The sequence below is a fragment of the Cystoisospora suis genome, assembly GCF_002600585.1.
Source record: "Cystoisospora suis strain Wien I chromosome Unknown contig_2139, whole genome shotgun sequence".
Lineage (NCBI taxonomy): Eukaryota > Apicomplexa > Conoidasida > Eucoccidiorida > Sarcocystidae > Cystoisospora > Cystoisospora suis.
The window spans coordinates 8626-29342 of NW_027154938.1; the positions used below are offsets into that span (position 1 = coordinate 8626).

General features: G+C 54.1%; 2 protein-coding genes across 2 annotated transcripts in view; both read left to right on the forward strand.

The window, feature by feature from the left end:
• Window positions 1–10608, forward strand: part of CSUI_004536 (uncharacterized protein) — an 18822-nt gene extending 8214 nt beyond the window's left edge. The window contains exons 4-13 of the mRNA XM_068064724.1: window positions 980–2283; window positions 2855–2927; window positions 3354–3547; window positions 4432–4563; window positions 4841–5387; window positions 5820–5902; window positions 6549–6701; window positions 7193–7277; window positions 8083–8519; window positions 9051–10608. Of these exons, the coding sequence (XP_067923299.1) occupies window positions 980–2283; window positions 2855–2927; window positions 3354–3547; window positions 4432–4563; window positions 4841–5387; window positions 5820–5902; window positions 6549–6701; window positions 7193–7277; window positions 8083–8519; window positions 9051–9425 (3383 nt within the window). The 3' untranslated portion in view covers window positions 9426–10608. The remainder of the gene's footprint in view (window positions 1–979; window positions 2284–2854; window positions 2928–3353; window positions 3548–4431; window positions 4564–4840; window positions 5388–5819; window positions 5903–6548; window positions 6702–7192; window positions 7278–8082; window positions 8520–9050) is intronic.
• A 1833-nt stretch (window positions 10609–12441) lies between these two features.
• Window positions 12442–20248, forward strand: CSUI_004537 (myosin-light-chain kinase). Its single transcript, XM_068064725.1, has 4 exons — window positions 12442–12955; window positions 13435–13589; window positions 13844–14803; window positions 15312–20248. Exons 3-4 carry the CDS (start codon window positions 14034–14036, stop codon window positions 19558–19560), a joined length of 5019 nt encoding a protein of 1672 aa, XP_067923300.1. The 5' UTR covers window positions 12442–12955; window positions 13435–13589; window positions 13844–14033; the 3' UTR covers window positions 19561–20248.
• The last annotated feature ends 469 nt before the right edge of the window (window positions 20249–20717 follow it).

The window sequence follows — 20717 nt, forward strand, 5'->3', positions numbered from 1 at the left end:
CACAACGGGGCGGGGGGGGAGGGAGGGGTCGCTGCTTTGGTGCTGGTGTTCCCTCAGTCGTCCGAAACAAACTGTCGAAACTCCCAGCAAAACGTTCGCGAACGCTCTTCCTGACACCGAAACCTCGCACCTCAGTCATGCCCTCGAATCGGCAGGGTGACCAAATGAGAAGGCGCAACTGAACAGAGAGGGGCCTCCACTGGTCATTTTGTCCCTATTGTTGTCAGCTGGGGTGGACTACGAGGTCGCGCACAATTGCCCTCGTACCGTGCCTCGGAGCGGCAGTGAGGCCCGCAGCACACAAGAGGGGGAGGGCCTGTCCGTTATCTAGTTGCTCGCCGGTGTGACAGCCGGCACATTCTGTCCTTGCTGTCCTCTCCCCAGACCCAAGGGGGGTTTTATACGAAGAGATAGGACACCGTTGAATGTGTTTACTTCTTCACGTGTGGTGTGAAGCGCCGCGGAGGGAGTGGCACCTGCTTTCGGGCCACGCACGTAGATGTATATTTAGGTTATGCCTTGAGGGCGCGTCAACAAATGATGTATATCGTTGCGTCTGTCTAAAAAGTGATATATCTCAGTGGAAAGCCTTCTGTGCTATTCCATAGTATCGCCACAACAAACGATCACTTACCCGTACCTAGACTTGGCTGACAGGCGGTCGTCTTTTTTTCAGTGTGGGCACGCCAAAGCGTCTTACATGTAGAATTAGACAACAGGTCCTGTGCCGCCTTCCTCCAGCCTGCGCGTTCAGCTCTCCCAACTTGTACGTGTTTTGCCTTCAAGCGACGAGACAGAGGTCCGAAAGTTCGGACAGGCAGTATCATTGTGGGGTGCACGATCTCGCTGGTTGCTTCGCGTGGCCGCTGAGATGCGAGTGTCGAAGAAACTCGCAGAAGGTCCGGCGGGGGTTCGATTTTTGTCCAGCTGATTCCGGAGCCAATTTGTTGTGGGGTGTGCGTTGTTCCCTTTTTTTCAGTTCAAAAGCTGGCAGCCCGCAAGCTTGTGTCTTCCCTCATGGACTGCACTGCTTCAACGGTTTCGCGCGCTCTGTCTCCACCGCGATTTACTTACACGGAACTCATCGGGTATGCACAGGAGCACTGTAAGAAGACGCCAAGTGAACCTAATTCCTCTGTGGACCAGAGTCCTGCAACAGCAGTTACGCCGCGTCCAGGTCAGGCACCTACGGGCCAAGTTCCAACAAGGCATGAGCTAATTCATCGATCCGCTTCGGCACCTTGCTGTATCGAATGCTGTCCAGTTTGCTTGAACTACCTCTTGGTGCCGCTAGTCGTGTCTGGGGCCAGGCAGAAGACACCATCAGTTGAAGACTCGACTTCCTTCCGCGTAACCGAACGCTGGGGATGCTGTTGCTTGTCGATCCAGTCGCCGACGGATGCAAGCAGCAGGGGCGAGTCAAGTGACAGTGATGAAGCAAGCGAAAAACGGTCTTCACGTTCACACCGCGCCAGCGGAGGATGGACGTACGCAGATCAGTTTCGTAAATTCAACAAGCTGAAAGGTCAGTCTCATTATACAGAAGGGGATGATCCGAATGACGATGAGTACATACCCTCCAGTCTACGCAGCTCCAGTTCCACTAGTACTACAGCTTCTTTTGCTCGGGGACCTTCTGGAAGTGGGGGGAGATCGCCAGTTGCAGCTCAGAATCGATCAATGGGTGGTGGAGAAGGGCTTGGAGGGAAACATGTAAATCGACTGATACAAGGAGGAGGTAGTATGACCGGGCGTAGCAGCATGCCTAATAGGATGCACCAACAGCTGCCTGTTCCTGCCCGTTCATATCGCTTAGGAGGCGGGCTGTCGGGTATACGGCAGAGACTGCCTCTGGACCGACAGAATGTCCGGATTGATCGCGGATCGATGTTTGGAACTGCTGATCAGCGCCCAGAGAAATGGGTGCCTCGTTCAGAAGCCATGTTAAGGCGTTTACAACAGAGTAGAGAAACAAAGGGGAGAGGAGGAGAACTTGACAATGCACACTCCCGTGGGGGGGGGGTTCGTGGACTTCCTCTACATGGGCCATCACAGCAAACAAGAAAGGCCAGGCAGTCAAGTAGTAGCAGCGACAGTGACAGCAGCAGTGACAGCAGTTCAAGCAGTGATGAGGATGCACAAAAGAAGAACGGAAGGAAAACTGAGAGTCGAGTCAAAGGAGGAGGAGGATCGGACACGGCGGATGTCAGAGAGACCGTGAAGACGCGGCTTCAAAAATTTTGTAAGCAAGCGGATGGACAAAAGTTGCCTGTACTGAAAGAGGTAAGAGACCGTTGTTTCGCCTTTCACAGTCAGCTCTGTTGATAGCCCTGGGAGTGAGTATAAACGCGACTCCGTATGCGCTTCTAGACATAGCTAATAAACGACTCCGCTCCTCTCCCCGCAGCTTCCAAGCGGGAGGGGGGGAGTACGCAACGGCGTTGTCTCTACGGCAGCAAGCTGGAACCTGAGAGTTTTCTCCAGCTGCTTTCTCTTTTGCGTAGTGACATATATACCGATGGAAGATGGGTGTGATGGGTCACTAGCGAACAATTGGATGGAATGTAGGTGCTAACGGCTGAGAGTTCGATGGAAGATATCATGAAAAAGGCCTTGGGGCGTCTGCTGTCATCACAGTTACGCAAACACTTGGGGAATGCGATTCCCCTCTTAGCGTCTTTCCTTCGCGACGTCCCCGTTACTGAGTCAGTCAGCTGTATTGTGGTCACACGGTAACGACAGGGAAGACATTTTGGCGTTTCAATTGCCACAACCGTAAGAGCAGGGCTCAGGACTCTTTTGAAAGTGTTGGTGTAGTAGTAGCACCTCTCCTGATCCCTGTCACTGTTTTCAGGCCTGCGCAGCACTGTTCGTAACAGCAATGAAGGACCTCTGTCTAGAACCCTGGTCGCAGCACTACGCCATTCGTAAGTCAAGTAGCAAAGCAGCAAATGAATCTGGTGGTGACTAAGAAGATAGATATCGTGATGTTAGCTTTTTGTGATCCTCAGTTAGCTAGTGTATGCAGCGGAACACTCAGACAAATGCGACGCGGCTGTGCCAGGTGGTCTCGAGTGACAGGGTGGTTATTGTCTTCTTTTGCTTTAACGAGTTCTCTACCATGCTTGCTCGAGGTGTTTCTATCACACGTCGTGGCCTGTGTTTTGAGCGGCGCTTAGCTGTCTACATTCTTAGAAGGCCATAGCAGGCTATCGAGTTGGGTATCCCAACAAAACAGAAGAAGAGAACGTAGCTTACTTTTCTTTGGGAAGCTGCCGTTCCTCTTGTGTTCGACAATGCAGAAGGTGGTGTACCTTTTGCCCTTCTGTATCTTGTGTGTGTGTTGTTTTCAGGGATACTCTTACGGTCAGCAGATTCAGTATTCCCCCAGTTTATCAAAAGCAATGGAATCGTTTTGCTTCGCGAATGGATGGAAGAAGTGGCGACGTCTCCGGAAAGTGTCGAGGAGCATGAGGGCTTGTTGGCTTCTGCACTCAAAGTCCTACAGCGACTGCGGCCAGCCCGGCAGGATCTAATACAGAGCAAAGTAAGGACAGCTTCTTTGCTTCCTTAGACATCAAAGCGAAGAACCCCTCGCTCACACAGTTCCGCTTGTAGTAGGTAGCCTCCTTGTCACTTGGTCTATGAAAAAGTATTCACTGAGTTTGAATACCCACGAGCAGTTGTGCGCAAGTTTTTCCGGGCGGATCATGTGGAAGCAGATTGTTGAAAAGCGGGTCCGTCAAAGAGTCTATGCTTCTCTCGACCTCCATACATACAACTAGCTGGGTATGTAGGACCTTATCGTGATTCTGGGTCCTGCTTCGTGTGTCTCTGTGGGGACATTCAGACGGTGATGATTATGACAGGTAAGACATTAGATGTTCTCCAGCCGATGGTTGCTTCTTTCTCTATATGGCCAAGCACACGCTCCATCTTCTGTTGAGAAGTCTTTAGAGAAAAAGATACATGTGAGAAACCGCGTCATAACTTGTGCCTCTTCCAATGCTGTAGCCGTCTGGCACAGGCGCACATGTAGTACTTCTCACCTGACGTACATGCATGGTGGCTTGCATGCGTCCTTAGTACCGCTACAGATGCGAGTGCGCGCTGGCCGGGGCTGTACTGTGAGTTTTCTGATCTTCTTCACCTTGGTCGCCGCGTGATACAAAATAGTCATCTACAGCTGGATTTTCGTCTTGCCTTCACTCGGGCCTTCCTGTGAGACCCGCCACTTCCCCCCCGGTTCTCCGCTGCTCTCCAGGGGCTATGTTCCGCACTTGTGGCGGTACGACTGTAGGCACTCCGGTGTTGACTGTCTATACACAGTAGCGAAACCCGTTTCTCGTGTTCCCATTGTTCACGGCTAGTGTCGGGGCAGTACTTTTCTTGCGCCTTCTTTTCTTCTGTGTGTCGACGGAATTTGTTCAGATGCCGTTCCTGGTCCGAGCAATAGCCCAACGGAAGAAGGTGGCGAAGTGTGATTTTGAGGCATGCAGCGAGGAGGTCTCCGCAGTGGCGGAGAAGCTCTTTCTAACCTGGAAAGCGACGTTCGGCGCACAGGTAGGAGACCTTGGCAACATGTAGTTATATGACGCGTCTTCTTGATCAGTCTTGCACTTACGTCACCCCAGCTTGAGATAGGGATGCGTGCTCATCATTCTTCCGGAACGCCGCCACGGTTGCAGCTGGCCCCCTGCGGCGCGTTTTTCAGGCCTGATGTAGTGAAGTGTGGATAGTAGTTTGCGGAGGCGTCACTTCGAATGACGGACATGGCTAGGGCAGCAAGTTGCCGTATCAAACAAGGCCATACTCAACTCGTGTCTTTTTTCTGTTTCAGGCGTCCGAGGCAAATTCTTCTGTATCTGGCTCGACTCTTGGACCAGGTCCTTCATCCCGGCCTCAACTGTCAAATGCACCAGCTTCTTCGGAAGGCCTAGCGTCTTCAGAGAAGGCCACACCAGAGAGACTTTCCACAACTCGATGCGATGGCGTGCGTCAACAAGCGTCTGTCGTAGGACCCACGCCGAGAACTGGTTCGGTTTCTTTCGGGGGACAGACGAAGAGAGGCCCGGGCGGAGAGGGAAAACGCGGAGACACATCGACAGCTAGCCAGGGAGCTCAAGGTGCTGTAGACACCAAACAGGCCACAGGACAAGATCGTTTTGCACAGTCTGCTAAGAAGACTCCGGCTGGGGAAGAAACCAAGGCGAAGGCAGAAGAAGAGCTCATGTCTTTAGCGAAACTAGGAGAGAATCTTCAGGATACAGCAAAGCGTAGAAGACTGGAAGAGGAGGGTACTTACTCTCCCACCGCTGATGATGAGGTTCAAATGGAATTGCCCGGGAAGGGCGGGAGCGTTGATCTTGCAGAGGAAGAAAGAGAAAGTTAGTCTCTTACCGTAGATTATCAATAAACCGATGCCGTTTGTTTTCTCGGTACTGTTGTTTACAACGCTGTACACACTTTTTTGTTCCCTATGATGCCCCTCTTAAGTCAGCGCAAGTGGACGTACAGTACGCCGAGGTGTGCGGCACATCCTGAATCTTACTCTGTTATTTAGTCCCACATAGCAAGACTATCTATCTTCCCGGATTGATGCTATTACCACCGTTGCTGGCCTGCTAGAGAAAAAAGAGAACTGCTGTCCCGGACATCGCTTTTCTTAAGCAGTCGGGCAGGGATACTCGGCTCCGCGTGCAAGGGATACCCGGGGTTCCTGAAACCAGAAGCTCCTGTTCTTTGAGCAAACGTGTGAGGCAGATGTTTGGAGACTGAAGGAGTCACGCCAACGCTTTTGACTTTTTGTGTGTGTCCAGCGCGGGTGAAGTTTTTGTCACTGAATGACGGCCTCGTGGCATTGGTCTTCTTTGATCCCCTCGAAGAGCCTCTTGTCGTCAAGGTGAGGAAAGCCTTTATCATAGATAAGTTCTACTTATTGTAGTCCTGTAAAGGTGCTCAGGGTCTAACCGTCGGGCCATATCGATCCTCATATTCAAAGAAAGTTCTATTTTAAGAAGTGTTATATAAACGACATGTGAAGAGTCGTACCAACTTTCACGGACGACGATATGAGGCAAGCCTTTATCGTGGATAGGTCCTAGTTATTGTAGCCCTGTATGTACTATAAAGTCATTTCCTGGGCATGTATACCGTTCAGCATACAGCACCCACTCAACAAACTGTAGCTTTCCGTTTCTTCTGTCGACTGATGAGTATTCAAGCACGCTGTCCCTCATTCTGTCGGAGGTACGCTAGACAGAAAGAGGAACAGCGGAGGGTGCATATGTATTATTACTACAGACGAGGTTTGATTGCGGGGGGAGTCCAAGGCTTAGGACACCGCCAGAGTCACCCTCTTTCTTTTTGAGAAGTCACGAGGTAGCTTGAGTGTCAGGGGAGGACAGTTCGGGGTGTTGGTGGAGAGCTTCGGGGTCCGAAGTGGGTGATTAACCTCAGGCGTTCGAACAGAAAAGTCGTAGCGCAGTTTCTTTCACCTGAGAACTGGAACATGCCATGCGTGCCGCTGTATGTTTCACTCTGTACAGCAATCGCTCGGGCACGGCGATGAACTGACAGGAGAGGAAGCGGCTCAACATCTTACGCAGCTGCGTCATACGCAGGCGGACGCGGACAAGTTTGATAAGCTTCGTCGCATGCATACTTACAAAGAAATTGGCAGATGCGCCGCCGTTATCGCTGTAAGTCCTCCTAGGTTTTCGTCCCGATGCTGCATAGGTTTACCACGCCGAATGATTGGTACACTGCGCTCCTCATTCAACTGTGGTTCCCATGTTGTTTCTGCGTTGTCTGGTACCAACCTTGTGTCTCTGTGTTGACGAACAGTGTGCGAGGGAGTTGGCCTTTCTTTGTCGTTCGTGGTTCTTTTAGCAGAAAACAGGTGTAGACGACGGGGGTAGCAGGCGTCTTCCTTCTCTGGAGATGACAGCCGACAGGCAAAGAGTACATGTGATCCATAGAGAGTTTGCCGTGCTCTCCGCCTTGTTATAGCAAGCCGCGTGGGGATCCAGGTGGTGGCACTGGGCCTGACGCTGACCGAGGTGAAGAAAAGAGATCGCTCTGTCATTTAAAAAGACGCGTGTCGTGTGAAGACAATCTTCTTTTTTGGTGTCAACAAGTAGATCCCAATCTTTGCACGAGAATGCTTTCCTGTTCGCCGATTTGCTTTCAGGGAGAGCGTGGCAAAGGGGATGGGGCACTGGTGCCTAAGCGCATCGTCCATCCTCAAGTCACTATGAAGTTCACTGTCCCTCTGCGTAAGTAGTGGGGCATTGTATTATTCCCTAGCAAACCAGACGGCGTCGTGGTTGTCTTCTTACGTCTGTGGAGACAGATCAGTCTGTCCTTTTAATTGGACTTCGTTGGTTGAAAACGCGCTTTCGACTGATTACAGGGGTTAGGCTGTTCACCGGAGTAAAAAGCTCGTAGTTCTCTGTGCTTATATATAGGTCTTCATGAGTCCGTCGTAACATTTTTCCTTAGCTCTGAGCTCTGGAGGAAATTCTCGTTATGTTGATTGCGGGTGCAGTTGGGGGTTGCTCGCCCCAGACAGATATGAACGATCAGCACCGAAGCATGCGGCCCTTATCGGAGATTCAAGGGGGTTAGTTTAGTCTCGGTCGTGTGGATCCTACCCGGTCTGTCGCTTTGCCATTGAGCTACCGTGTTCGAGTAGCTAGCCTAGCTAGCGCTGATGTATCGTGGGCGCCCAAGTCGTGGCAGTGCCCCCCCCGTACACGTAGGCGTAACAAACAGACACCCTGTTAAACAGGCGATCGCATTATGATGTTCGTGTGACGCTTCGGGCTGGGGAGTGGTGTGAGGAGGGTGGAAGCTCCCTACAGGAAGTTGTAGTGGACATGTCGGGTTTCTTTGTATCTAGTAGTCTTGTGAGGACATGCGAGTGGAGGTTAACTAGACTGATCGCACACACCAGCAGCTGCAGAAAGGGTCGGAGTGGAGGTCATGCATGCCGTGAAACTTGCGACTCCAACACAACGCCCTTGGAATTCCCGTTTTTCGAATTTTGGCGTGTTTGAACTTTCCCTTCAATTGCCGCAGGTATCGACTTCACCGGTTCTAAGGAGCCCCACCGGCACCCAAATCCTTCTCCTCCTCCAGATCCTGCTCCTCCTGGAGCGGCGGCTATTCCGGTGGAGCCACCTCAGCAGCTTTTCCCCTGCGTTTCTGCGTTCTCTTTTGTTGGCATTCCAGTCATCGCCTCGGATGCTCAGGGGCCTCCTCCTCTCGAGCTCACCTCTGCTCCGATGCATAGTCCAGGAACAGTCGGGCAAGCTCCGACCGAAGGAGATCGACCCTCGGTCCTTCCGCGTGAGGGGCCGAGAAGCACGGAAGACGGCGATGGGGGCAGCGGTTGTGGACGTGCAGATGACATCGCAGCACAGACAGGAGACCATATGGGTCTTGACGCAGCCGCGACCGCTGGGCTGGTTGCGAGCGGAGCAGCTTCGCCAACATATGCTGTACCTCAGGGAGCGGTAGGTACACAAGCACACTGCTTAGTTGTCGGTCTCGAGTTCGCGCGCGATTGGTGTGTCTTGGCATTGCGAGATCGGAATGTATTTTTTTGGCAAGGCTCCTACACACATGACTTTCTTGTGAAATTAGCCTGGACTTTCAGGTCTATGTCCCACCATCTCACATGGCCGCTGACAGTTGAGTTGCTCTTGTGTCTTGAGCATACATATCAAGAGCAAATGGTCAATGTTGTACTCAGTGTTCACGTCTGCTTCTTTCTTTCTGTCTTCGCGAGGTCCTTCAGTAGTGTGCTGTGTTTTTTAGTCAAGTGTTTGCTGCTGTTTTCTCGCCTCGGTGGGAATCCAATTCTTCCGGAGTTACCTTCCCTCATCCGCTCCGTTTTGCCTTGCTCGAGGTTCAATTGCCATTGTCACATGTTTCGTCCTGTTGGCAGTTACAGTCCTTCCCTCCGTCTTGCTTGACTTGCGTCAGAAAACTTGAAAAGACAATCAATGTCGCGTGCTCATCACCTTTGTGTCGTGTGCCACTAGGTACAGGCAATGATGGCTCCTCCTCCAAGTGGTGTACCCTTCTTTCCTCCCCCTTGCTTCCCTCCCATCCCCGGTCCCGGATATCCTCCCTTGTGTCCGCCCTTCGCGGCTCTCCCGCCTCCCAGCTTAGTAGGCGGACCTCCCCCGGGGGTGTTCGGCATGATGCCTCCTCCCCAGGGTGAGACACCTCCTTTCCCTGTCAGGCCCGGGAGTGGTCCACCTCGCGGAGGCTTCGGGGGTCCCCGGGGGGGACGAGGAGGTGGAAGAGGCGGGAGAGGTGGTGGCCGGGGCTGGGGTGGAGGAGGCGAGGGGGGTGGAAGAAGACGGGGAGGCAAACGTTCTGAAGAAGGAGGCAGAGAACCACGGGGGCGGTGAAACAGCAACGGAGGATTGCTAGAGACATTGACGTGATGCGTCATATCTCCGTCGATGTTTTTTAAACCCCTCACATGACTATAAAAGGCCTGGTGGGATTGCTCTGAGTCACTTTCACTTCCGCGATACATATACTCCGTATCAAGAAGAAGAGATGAAGTCTCCGAAGCATTTGGAAGGGAATGCAATGGACAACGGCATATGCGTGGGTTCGTAGCCCCATGCGTTGGAGTTTGTCTCGTCGCCGGCTGTGAATGGGCGACCTCTCGGGATCTTCGCATACGAACATTCTCCGTGGAAGCCGGAGGAGCGTGTTGCTCGGTGACGCAGAGGTCACAGCGAGCTGCCGCAGTCACGTCGAAGTTTCAAATGCTTTCGCGCCGCTGGCGGCAGCAAGCACAAGGTGACAGGACAGGGATCCTCCAGGTTCCTGTCTTTCCTGTCTTGTCACGTCTGACGGAGACTTGTTCGTGCTGAGGATGCTGTTCATACATTATTTCAGGAGGCTTTATAGGCTCTCCGCATGAGGATATAGTACTCTTGTTGTCTGTGGCGTCTGTTGGTTGAGGTAACCCTACTTATTCATAACCTCTTGGCTTACAAACACTTCAGCTGGATGAACCGCAAGGCATGCAAAATCTGAACTGCCCGTTACACTCGGTATCTGACGACAGGATAGAAGCAGGCGCGTTCCAGTCACGTGCTGCAGCCGGCGAGGCTGCGAGCGCCTGCACTCGTACTTCCTAGGCAGGCGGCTCTATTCTTCCCTGTGGTCTCTGTCTTTACTCACGTTTTTGCGTAGTGGCTTGCAGGGACGCAGCGCGAAGATATCTACAGCATGGCAGTGTGCAGGTAGATAAGCGTCACTTTCACTAGCTTTACCAAAAGTGACTTTTTCTTTTCCTCGTCCCGACCTCGTGGCGTCAGACTCTCTTAGGGCTGCCTGTAGTGCCCATGTAGAACACCGTCACCAGTGAGCTGGGTCGAAACAGTGGCTTCTCTGATTCCGCCACTCCCGCACCTCCCTCATTTGTTCGCTGTTAGCATCGGGCGACCTGATTTTTTTCACCTCTTGTCCTGTTTTGTGGGTGAGAGTGCCCCGGCCGTGTTATGCATTGGGTGAGAGAAAAGTGATGAGAACTAAATGAAACGGCTTGCCGTTATGACTCAAAATGGCTTAGGGCTTGGCCCTCTAAGACGTTGATGGACATAATTTTTCCGCTGTCCAGGGACCACGAAGCAGAATTAGCTCTGCGCTGCCAAACGTGCGGTGACTGATGGCACTCTACCAAGGTTCTCCGGCTTCTCGAGCTGCGACAGGGGCCCTCGTTCTGTCAGCCCCTCGATTACTAAGCTTTTTTTTCACGAACACGAAAGAGAGCCAGCAGCGGAGGGTTCCGAAAGTGCCTGGCTTATGGCCCCAGCGGAGTGCCCTCGACTTTCTGATCAGCTGCCGTATTGTCGTTAGGGTGTCACCAGAAACGATAAGGGTCTTTCAGAAGGGGATTAAGAGATCTGTTGCCGTAGCTGTAGGGAGGTGAAGCTGCTGACACACTGGCTTTGGCGGAACAAACCCGTAGAGGATCTTCATCACCCCAGAACGGAGCGCCTCTCTGTCGTCTCAAGGAGGTCGCACCCTCGAGACCGATGCACTGCCACGTCCTTGGCGTGTACACACGAGGGTCCAGCGATCTTACCGGCGGCCCCGGACACGCCTAAAACTCCACACGCCAAAGTTCTTCTGCCATCGCCGGTACCACTTGCGGCTGCTGATTTGCAGGGTTACTATATCAAATTTCCGGCTGGATATTTGCGGAGAGGACGTGGTCACACTGAGGGGATAACAAGCTTGCGAGCTGTAACGATGACCATCGTTTCCTAATGGAGTGAACGACAAGAAGGGAGCGGAAGGACGTACATCAGACCATTCCTTCGTCCTCCTCTACGGGAATGCTCACGCTTTTTCGGTGATACAAGTATGCTGAAGGAGCCCCCACAACCTTTCCGCCCGGGCGTGAGACGGGCTCCAGGGACGCTGCCGAGTTGCGCCGGTTTTAGGCGGCCGCGCCTCGTTTGGCTACACTACAGCGGAAGCTGTAGAGTCGCAAAATCTGTTGTGCCAGTGCTGGCCATACAGGGCCGTAGACCCGTTTTTGTCACAGGCGAACAGCTCAACACGTCCAACCCGTCTATTGGGAGAGACGCGGCGCGCGCCCCGAATACGTACTCTCGCCGTCACACAGTCAGGTATTTCGTTAGAGTCAGTGCCCCGGAGGGGAACCGAGACTGCCCCCTGTAGTTGCTGAACAGCCTTGTATACTTCTCACCTCGCTCGCGTACCTGACCCTTCCCCAAGTGTCTCACGAACACGAAATTTCTCCTGCAAAGAAATCTAGGCTGCCCCCCAGTCGCACTGATTAGAGTTACACCTAACCTTTCCGGCTCACGTGTGACTAGTCAGTGAGACACGGTGTTGTGCTGAAGAGCTCGCCGCGGCCTTGGTAGCGCACGTGCCACACTTACAGTATTTCTCGTTGAGGACGTGAGTCACTTTCTAGAATGATAAAATACCCACTCTCGGGAGGCCGTCTGGTTAAAGCGCCATGTTTACTTGCAAGAAGATTTGACATGACCGTTTGCTGCGGCCAGCGTAAGTGGGGTTTGCTTGTGCTGGGCTGACAGCTATTAGCATTGAGGGACGTTCTGAAGGCCCTGGCAACGTTGAGTGTGCTACTAGTAGGGCGTGTACCAAACGTGTCGCAAGAGACTTGTCGGGAGCTTACCCCCGAACGATGATGCTTCCAAAAGAATGGCCAACTGAAGGCACCTCCCGAAAGGGTTTGGCGTAGTTACATGGGACAACGCTGAGTGGATGGACTGTCTCGCATGTCCCTTGACCCCTGCCGCGAGCTCCCGGGCGGTGGTTCGCTTGCTGGGCGGCCCGGCCCCGCACTTTCGGTTCGTTACGGCGGGTCAGACTCAACGAGTACAGAGTGAATTTCACAACTGGGTCCTAAGAATTCAAAAACGCGGCTTCGCTTGCTTGTTCGTTCTGTCTCGGTTTTGAGCGTTGGTATTTGTCCGTGTACTTGGTTTTCCTTCGGGAAGGTGGCAAGTTGACTCTTCTAGCTGGCTGGAAGCCCTCACTTAACTAGACAGCCCCTCGACGCCGCCCAAGCTCGTGTCTTGAGGCTTGGGGCTTGGGCTCATTTGGTGTTTCTTCCTCAGTAGAGAAAAACCTGGTTCTTTTGCTTGTGGAGTTCTTTTTCTTTTTACTCTTCGAGATCATGCTTCCTACTCGATCCGGTCTGCAAGACCTGTGGCCCCTTGTCGAGCTTCCGCGAAAAGACGCGAAGGGACAGCGCGGTGGTGGTTTGTAACTGGCCCTCAAACGAATGGGTTTTGCCACGACATCTGCGTCGGTGACGTGCATCTACTTGTCGCTCGACGCGCCGCCGCGCTGGACTGGTCAAAGCCGGCACCTTCTAAGGAATCCTGGAATTACATGCCGGGTCGCTAGAGTATTCAAGGTAACTTCTTTTGCGCGGTAGAGCCACTGGGCGCTTTCCTTCGGTGTCTTTGGCATCTCATTCACCCGTGCACCGCTCCTGCGCGAAAGGCTGACTCCGTGTGCGCGTCCGCGTAGCATTAGTAGCTTCCCCTCTCTGTCTCGTCACATTGGCAACCAGTTTTTTTTGGACGACTGTAGATCCTCTCCCGAGTGAACCTGGGTGCGGTTGTGCGGTCGACGGTTTCGCCGGAGCCTGTCGGGGGCGGCTGACCTGCGGGCGACGCGCCGCCCCCGAAATCTTCGGTGTCTACACGACTGAGCTCGACTGTAAAGTTACAGACTGTCTGTTGTTTTACACCGCGTCCTATCGAATATATTGTCTGTTTGGCTTTGTTCACTTCTCTCAGAACACTGTGTATAGTTCTGGACCACTGCTACCCAGTCTGTGGCGTGACAGATCAGCCGGTGTGACCTCACTGAACTGTCATATTGCTGCAGAGGTGTGTGCACGCGCTTATCGTTCGGATGTTCAAGTTTCAATTGAAGGGCCAAGTGCGACCTCCAAAAACGCAGACTAAAGTCCCAATCCTTTGAGTGTCTGGACACTCGTCTCTAGGCATAAGGCTGAACTCGATCAGTTGACAGACCGCCTGGTACGTTGAGCTCGAATCTTTCGAGTTCCCCTTTCTCGGGAGAAGCGGTTGTTCTTTTCAGCTTAGCCGTCCGGACACTGAAAGGATGATAGACCCGAACTCGACTGAAGAGCTCAACTGGGCCGTTTCCACGGCGCCTGACACTAGCAGACATTGCCGTCGTAGAGTGTTCTGTGGCCATTGGCTCCTTTTTCTCTGTGCGGAGGCTTTCAGTTTTTGAGAAATTCTTGTTACTTTGTGTCCGCTCCCCACAGATACCGGTGCCCGTCTGACCCGGAATGACCCAAGGCGACCAGAATATTCTCAAACGCACGTACCAGCGACTGTGTCACGCCTCGGAAGAAGTGAGGTAGCACGGCTGTCGCCCACGGGGCCCTCCTTCCGCCTATATTCTTTTCAAAATGACCCTCTGATTGCTTAGTCAGTGTGACGGCCCGGCTTTTCATGATGAGCTGCTCTGCGTCTGCACACACACCGGGGGGAAACTCCCTTAGTGCCCCCCAGTCTCGCGACAGGACGGAGAAGACCTCTTCTTCCTCATGCCGCCGGGTGAATCTGAAGCTTGCGCTTCCTGAAGTTTTGCCGAACGACATTCCACTGCGCCGCACGACCAAGAGTTGTTTTGAAGGTTATCGCGTGCTCGAGTCCGTCGGATCCGGCACATACGCCAACGTGTGGAAAGTAGTCAGAGAAACGACAGACCCTCAGAATGCCCACAATAGAACTTCGGCGCAAAAGATGGTATCCTCCAAGGAGACTGGGCAGAATCTTGATTCCAGGCAGAAGTTAAAGAGCACCGAGCAGGTGTTTGCTGCCAAGCTATTACAACCGCAGAAGTTTCCAAAAGACACGCTACAGCGGGTGTTAGATATGGTTTTCAAGGAGATTGTCAACCTTGCTGCTTGTCAGTGCCCGGGAGTTGTGCGGCTGGAGGAAGTTGTGGAAGGTTCTGAGGGGTGGCTCATTGTCCAAGAATACGTCGAAGGCGGCACCGTATGGTGTGAACAAGTCTGCACCGACGAGGACGACGCTTTTCTGCATTTCATTCAGCTTGTTCAGGCTGTCTTGTTCCTTCAGGAACAGAAGGTGATGCATCGTGACCTCAAACCGACGAATATACTTCGCTTCAAGAAAAACAAACGGATTGTCCTTGCTGACTTCGGTTGGTCGGAACATATCGACCATTGTCAGATTACACCAATGGAGTGGCCAGGGTAAGAAATAGCTTTTTTCCTCTCCCAGAAATGGCGTCCCCCCCGTCTCGTTTCCTCTCCCAGAGATGGCGTCCCCCCCGTCTCGTGGTGTGCGTCGGTTGCTCGAAGCAGTAGGACTTTCGACAAAGTGGCAGTCGTAGCGGATCGTAGCACTGGCTTCGTCCTACCGCACAATGTTAGAACGTGTTTCTCTGTCTCGCCAGTGCGTCCTAACGATTTTGAAAGTGTGTCTCAGCTCAGCACAGTTTGGTCCCACGTTGAAGCTAGAGAGCATGGTTTGACAGCTGCAGCCGTGCACTACCTAACAACCGGTTGCATGTGAGGCTTCAGACCTAGCCTGGTTCTTCTCCACGTCGTTGTGTGTGGAAGCCTTTACTGTATCCAGTATGATGGAAGTCCGAGAGTCCATCGAAATCTGAAGAGCACCCCGAGCTTCCGAACTGTCACGGGTGCCCCCTCTGCAGTGGTGTCAATCTGCGCTGTGCTGATGTCGGATCCGTCCGTGCAGCACTCTGGAAATCAATCCCCCAGAGGTTATTAACTCTACCGGCCCTCTTACTGAACGCATAGACAACTACGCGGTTGGCATGACACTTCTTCTGTTTCTCTCCGGTCGGTTCATTTGCCGACAAAAGGGCCTGGACGCAGCAACAGCAGCCCCCTACGTGCTACGGACTGTGCAGCAGCTACGCTCGTCTCCTCCGCCTGCTGTCTTCAAGGGTTCGACGGAAGCATGGCTTCTCTTTTTGGGACTTACAGCTCCCCATCCCACTCGGCGGTGGTCGTTGAACCGCGTACTAGCGCACTCCTGGGTGCAACAGAAATTGATGGTGCTCGGCTCCCAAGCCTTTCTATGGCACCCGCGGGTTTGTCGGCTTGCCACAGACCTCAGGCGCGTATGCGAGAACCCACTGTCTTACAGCTGTCCTGGTGTCCTTACTTGCGGGGGAAATGACGAGAACGGAGAAGCTCAGAATGCCAGCGCTTTGTACCCCGCTCAGCTTCAACAGGGTACTGGCGCGCTGGACGCGGAGACGCGGCTTAAAAAAGGGATGCCGAAGTATAGTGTTAAGTGTCTTTTGTGCAGATCTGCAGAGTGTAACGGGTCGTCTTGTCTACGTGGACATAAAGTGGAGCGCCACCATGAAGTGGCCGACCATCCCACCGCAGCCGGCAAGCACAGCATCAGCGTTTGTTCGACAGCAGATTCTTTCTTGCCGCACGAGCGAATGGCGGAGCACCCAGACACGAAGGTAGCTGGAGCAAGCCCTCGGTCGTGTGTCATGACACCCGCTTCTCAGGCATCTCGCACATTCCTACGGTACCGTCCGTCGCAGCGTGTTCTTGAGCAGTCCCACGTCCCCGTATCAGGAACAGCAGGAGATCAGATTACGGGCCGAGTGGGTGCGCACGCGCCTTCCACCCATTTTCAGAGTGGCTGCAGCCGCGATCAGGACTCCAGCCTGGGCTCTCTGCGCCTTGAGGAAGTTCTGCATCATTGTCCGGGCTCGCCAGCGGATCAAACAGGACTTGGCACACGACTCCAACCGACACAATCTGGACAATTGCCCCGGGACACTTTGCATCTTGTAGAGCAGAAGAGACAGTTAGAGCAGCAGCTAGACCATTTGCAACAGCAGAAGCGATTGCTACAACAATATCAGCAGCAGCAGATTCTCGCCTCGCACCGGAAACGGGTCGTCATGGCAGGCAACAGGGGCGAGCAGACGACCACACCAAGGGCGTGTGACCGGCAAGAGTGGATTGACGCACACAGTTGGGGACGAGCAGTACCAGTCCCGACTCTAGATGGACCTGACGGACCAAAAGTGTTTTCGGTGGCACGATCCTTCGCGAACACGACAACTGTCTCTCCTGTGTTCGACCCGGTGCGGAGAGACCAATCTCAGTGGCAGCAACAGCCTGTACGGCATCCCCCGCAGCCAGCTAGTCTTCCCGACCACCAACGGACCGCACAGTGTTCCTTCGACTCCCGGTCTGCTGCCACGCATTCTCAACAAGTGGCGTGTATACCGTCTGAAGGAGTGCATCCGATGCGGCTTTCAAGGCCCCACGGTCAGACGGAGCGCTTCATGGCCCCTCAGCATGACACCCTGCTTCGTGTCCGGAAAACAAGCGCTGGGAGCTTTGAACAACAAGCGAAGCTTCATGGCCCGTATGAATGCATGCGCGTCTGTTGTAACTTCGCCGCAACGGCTGCTGACGTTTCCCGTGGTTCGGACCGGCAAGATTCTGGGAAAGGTGCATCGCCACGTACTGGTTGTCCACGGTCACCTGCTCTTCCCTTCGAACAGGAAAAAATCCGCAGGAACTCCATCGATATGGAACAGTCACAAACAAGCACTGGCCGGATCGATGGCCGTATCCCCCGCTTGCCGCTGCAGAGACTACACGTGAATGCCTTTAACCCCGGGGTGAGTGCCTGCGAGGACGGTGCAGGACTGGTGCGGACAATGGCACAAAGGTGCTTACCGTCGAGACATTCTTTTGAATCTTCTTTGGCGGAAGAGGTACCGATACTCCGTTCTTCGGAATCTGCGCGGTCGCCTTCCAGCAGCTTCTGCAGTGAAGGAAGCGGCCTTGTGACAGCTACAAGTTCGTCCACGTCATCCTCAAATTGTATGACGGCCCAGCAGCGGCCTGCCGGAGCTTCGGAAGTTGACGAATCCGTGCGGCCGTGCTTTGGCAGCCGAAATACCTGCGGCATACCATTATTGACGGGAGAGAAGCTGCTGCGCCTTCAGCGGTCGCAGCAGCAGATGACGGCAGCTTATGCGACGCCCCGGATACTGTGCCGGGTACCGCAGCAAGAAGTGCGATCGATCCTCAGTCCTGATGAAGGTCAGGGTGCTCTGTCTAGGTCAGTGGACGAGGAAGCTATTCCTGTGCTCCGAAGAGGCGATGTGACATCACGAAGGGCTGTCCTGGGGCTGAATCAGTCCTCGGGGCGAGGCACAATTTACCAGGTTCGCCGTGTTTGTCCTCAGGATGCCTCCCGCAATGCAGACCGGCCGAAGGCAGCCACTGGCACTTCAGTGTGCGAAGCAGGAGAAAGCGGAGGGGAACGCTCTGACTCTGAGTGTCTAGAGCACCAGAGTCGGAAGGCGGACTTGTTCCGAACACCATTTGTCAGTCAGATGCGGACGGCTGGGGGGTCGTTCACGGTACACGGAGGGTCAAACCGAAACCCTTTCCAAGGGCAAGCGCTGATGCGCGGGCACACTACAGGTCACCTCTCTGAAGCCTCGTTGGCGGAGGAGGAGCCTGACAGCGGGAATCGGTTCGTGCCGGCTGCGATGGCGATCGGAGCCTCACCAACCGGGTATTCACCGCCGACCCAGCGACTGGCATTAGGGGTCGAAGACGGCGGTGACCACGGCTTGACTGCTGCAACTCATTGCCAGTGGACAGCCGGGTCGGCAGACAATTGCCGGACGGAAGCTTCATGGCATACCGCATCGTCGCAGCTTTCTGAAGTCATCAGTGCCAAGAGGCCAGAGTCCTTGCCAAGAACAGCTGCTCTTGCGGTGTCTCCCGATGGCCATAGTAGAATGACGATCACTGGGACACTTAACTTTGCTAGTGAGCGCGTCAACGACGAACAAGCTGCGACGGCTTCGCCATCCGCAACGGCGAGCCCAGATGGGGGGGTAACCGGCTATGGCGAGACGACCACGGCGTCCGTGCTGCGACTTGTCCACAGGTCTCCGAGATTTATCTGTGCGGAGGCGGCAGAGCCACACAGGCAAAACTGGCGGGGACTGACGGCTGAAGGCGCGCCGAGCGGTGGCAGCGTTAATGAAGCTAGTACGGGCTGGGAGTCGGAGGACTCCTGGATCGCGTGCCTCATGAGACAGCGTCCCCCCACGTCAAATCGAGCAGAGCCGGTGGAGATGCAGAGGGAGGGATCGCTTGCACCTAAACAGACCTGCAGCGGCCAGGCGACTCGCGCGTCAGTTCCGCGAGTGGCGAACGCGTGTTACCTGCCAACGCAGGTAGGACAGGGGAACGAGAATCAAGTGGTCGGTGCGGGATACATGAAGAGAGAACATGACGCAGAAGGGAGGTGGCCAGTCCGTTTGAATGAAGAGCCGAGTGGCCGCACTCAAGCCATAGATGATAGCCCACTGAGCTCAGCGATCGACTCCGATGAGGCCGAAACAGTGCCTTTCCTACAACGGTTTGTTTCTCAGCTGCTGGTGCTTGGCCGGGATCTCCGGACAGCCGGACCGTGGCACGAGAGCGACCAGTGCAACAGCGAAACGCAGTCAACTTCTGGAGCGAGCCGAACCACTGATACACCGCTGGAGAATCCAAGCGGTAAAAACAGGAGGGCGGAGGAGAGATCGCTAGCAAAGGGCTTCGAGCTGTTCTCGGATCAGGACATGATCTCCGCAGGACTGCATCCTCGTAGCGGTGACTGCTTGCTGTCCAGTGGACAGCGATCAACAAACAGCAGTGCGCTGGCCAACGCAGCAGGTGCACAACAGCTTGCCGCACTTGCCGCTGCATCGTCGACGAGGAAACCATGCGCGTATGAAAGCTGCTTGCTTGGACCCCCTCCCTCGTGCGCCGGCGCAACAACAACCTCTACAACCACCGGACCTGCTGTGAACACTCTTGCAGCTACATCTCCTGGAGGAGGAGATGACGGCCTAGACTGCGGCTGGAGCTTCCACGGCTCAGATAGCGATGATGAACCGACTGAGTTCCGGACGGACCCTGTAGTCTGCTGATCTATCTAGCACGACTCCGGTCCCTCAGTGGTGATAGTGACCAAGGTGTCTTGAGGAAACTGTTGGCAGGACGGGCGTGTACTCCGGAAACAATCCCAAAGCATCTTGTCAAACGGCGAGCGAGAACGTGCGGCTACCATAGCAGGCAGCGCGGGGCCGCGTATCCGTCTCGATTCATGCATTTTGGGTGGTAAAGTCAGAGGAAGATCACAATCAACATGGGCTGACGCAAGCACGCTTAAAAAACGGGAAGGATATCCCGGACTTTGGTTGTTTCTCTAAATTGGCAGGTATCTTCTGTGGACCTGCAGTGGAGGAGTGTATTCGACGTCAGCCTGTTTAGTGTCCGTGACTGAAGACCAGGTCGTGGGACCCGCGGTCTGTGCCCCTGTTCAGTATGATGGCATCAGCACTTGGAATATCACCACGCACAGGTGTATCAAAGAACGAGGTCCTGCCAGAAACGTGCAGGATCACTGGCTGAATGCCGTTGACCAAGGATGGCGTCTCTTGTGATCACTGTGCATTCTTGAGTATGGTCGGGAAAGTGTGGCTTGTTACGGTGGCACCTGTAGTGGACTAAAGGTGATGTCTTTGCCACAGCACGCTTCGTGCGGTCCCCTGAACCAATTAATACTTCCTCTGTTGCCTGTTCGGCCCGCGTTGGTACGTCTTGTTTAGTCCACCCTGATACGTAAACTGAAGCCTGGCGAAGGGAGCAGTTCGCAGTTTTTGTAGGACATGTACCTGGCACTGCCAGATATCAAAACGCACGACTGGCTCGTTAGCAGGGTCACCATGACAAGCAATCTTCCAGAAGCTCAACACTTTTTTCCCTTGCACTTGAGCGTAAGAACTTCGGCAGCGCCGTGGTCACCCGGCTGCCGGTGCCCCGGGCCGCACTACCTTAAGCTGCGAACCGGCTAAAATAGAACTCTAAACCCTAAGAGGCTTCAGGAGGCAAACTGTTCACTGGGGGTATTTCCCTGGAGCGGGTGTCTATCCTTGCCCTCCTCGATAGTTGTCCATTGGACCGAGTTCGTGCTTCCGCCTGTTGTGTCATTCTTGGTCGTCAGCCGTTTCCGGGAGGACGCAAACTGAACCGGCTATCCTAACTAAACCACTGGCTTTTTCAAGGGAGTTCGTGGAGGGTGTGG

What these genes read in the sequence shown, in the direction of transcription:
- CSUI_004537 (XM_068064725.1), top strand. Translation starts at nt 14,034, where the DNA reads ATGATGAGCTGCTCTGCGTCTGCACACACACCGGGGGGAAACTCCCTT. An exon ending in ACACCAATGGAGTGGCCAGG is followed by an intron (nt 14,804 to 15,311) that starts GTAAGAAATAGC and finishes CCGTCCGTGCAG; the next exon opens with CACTCTGGAAATCAATCCCC.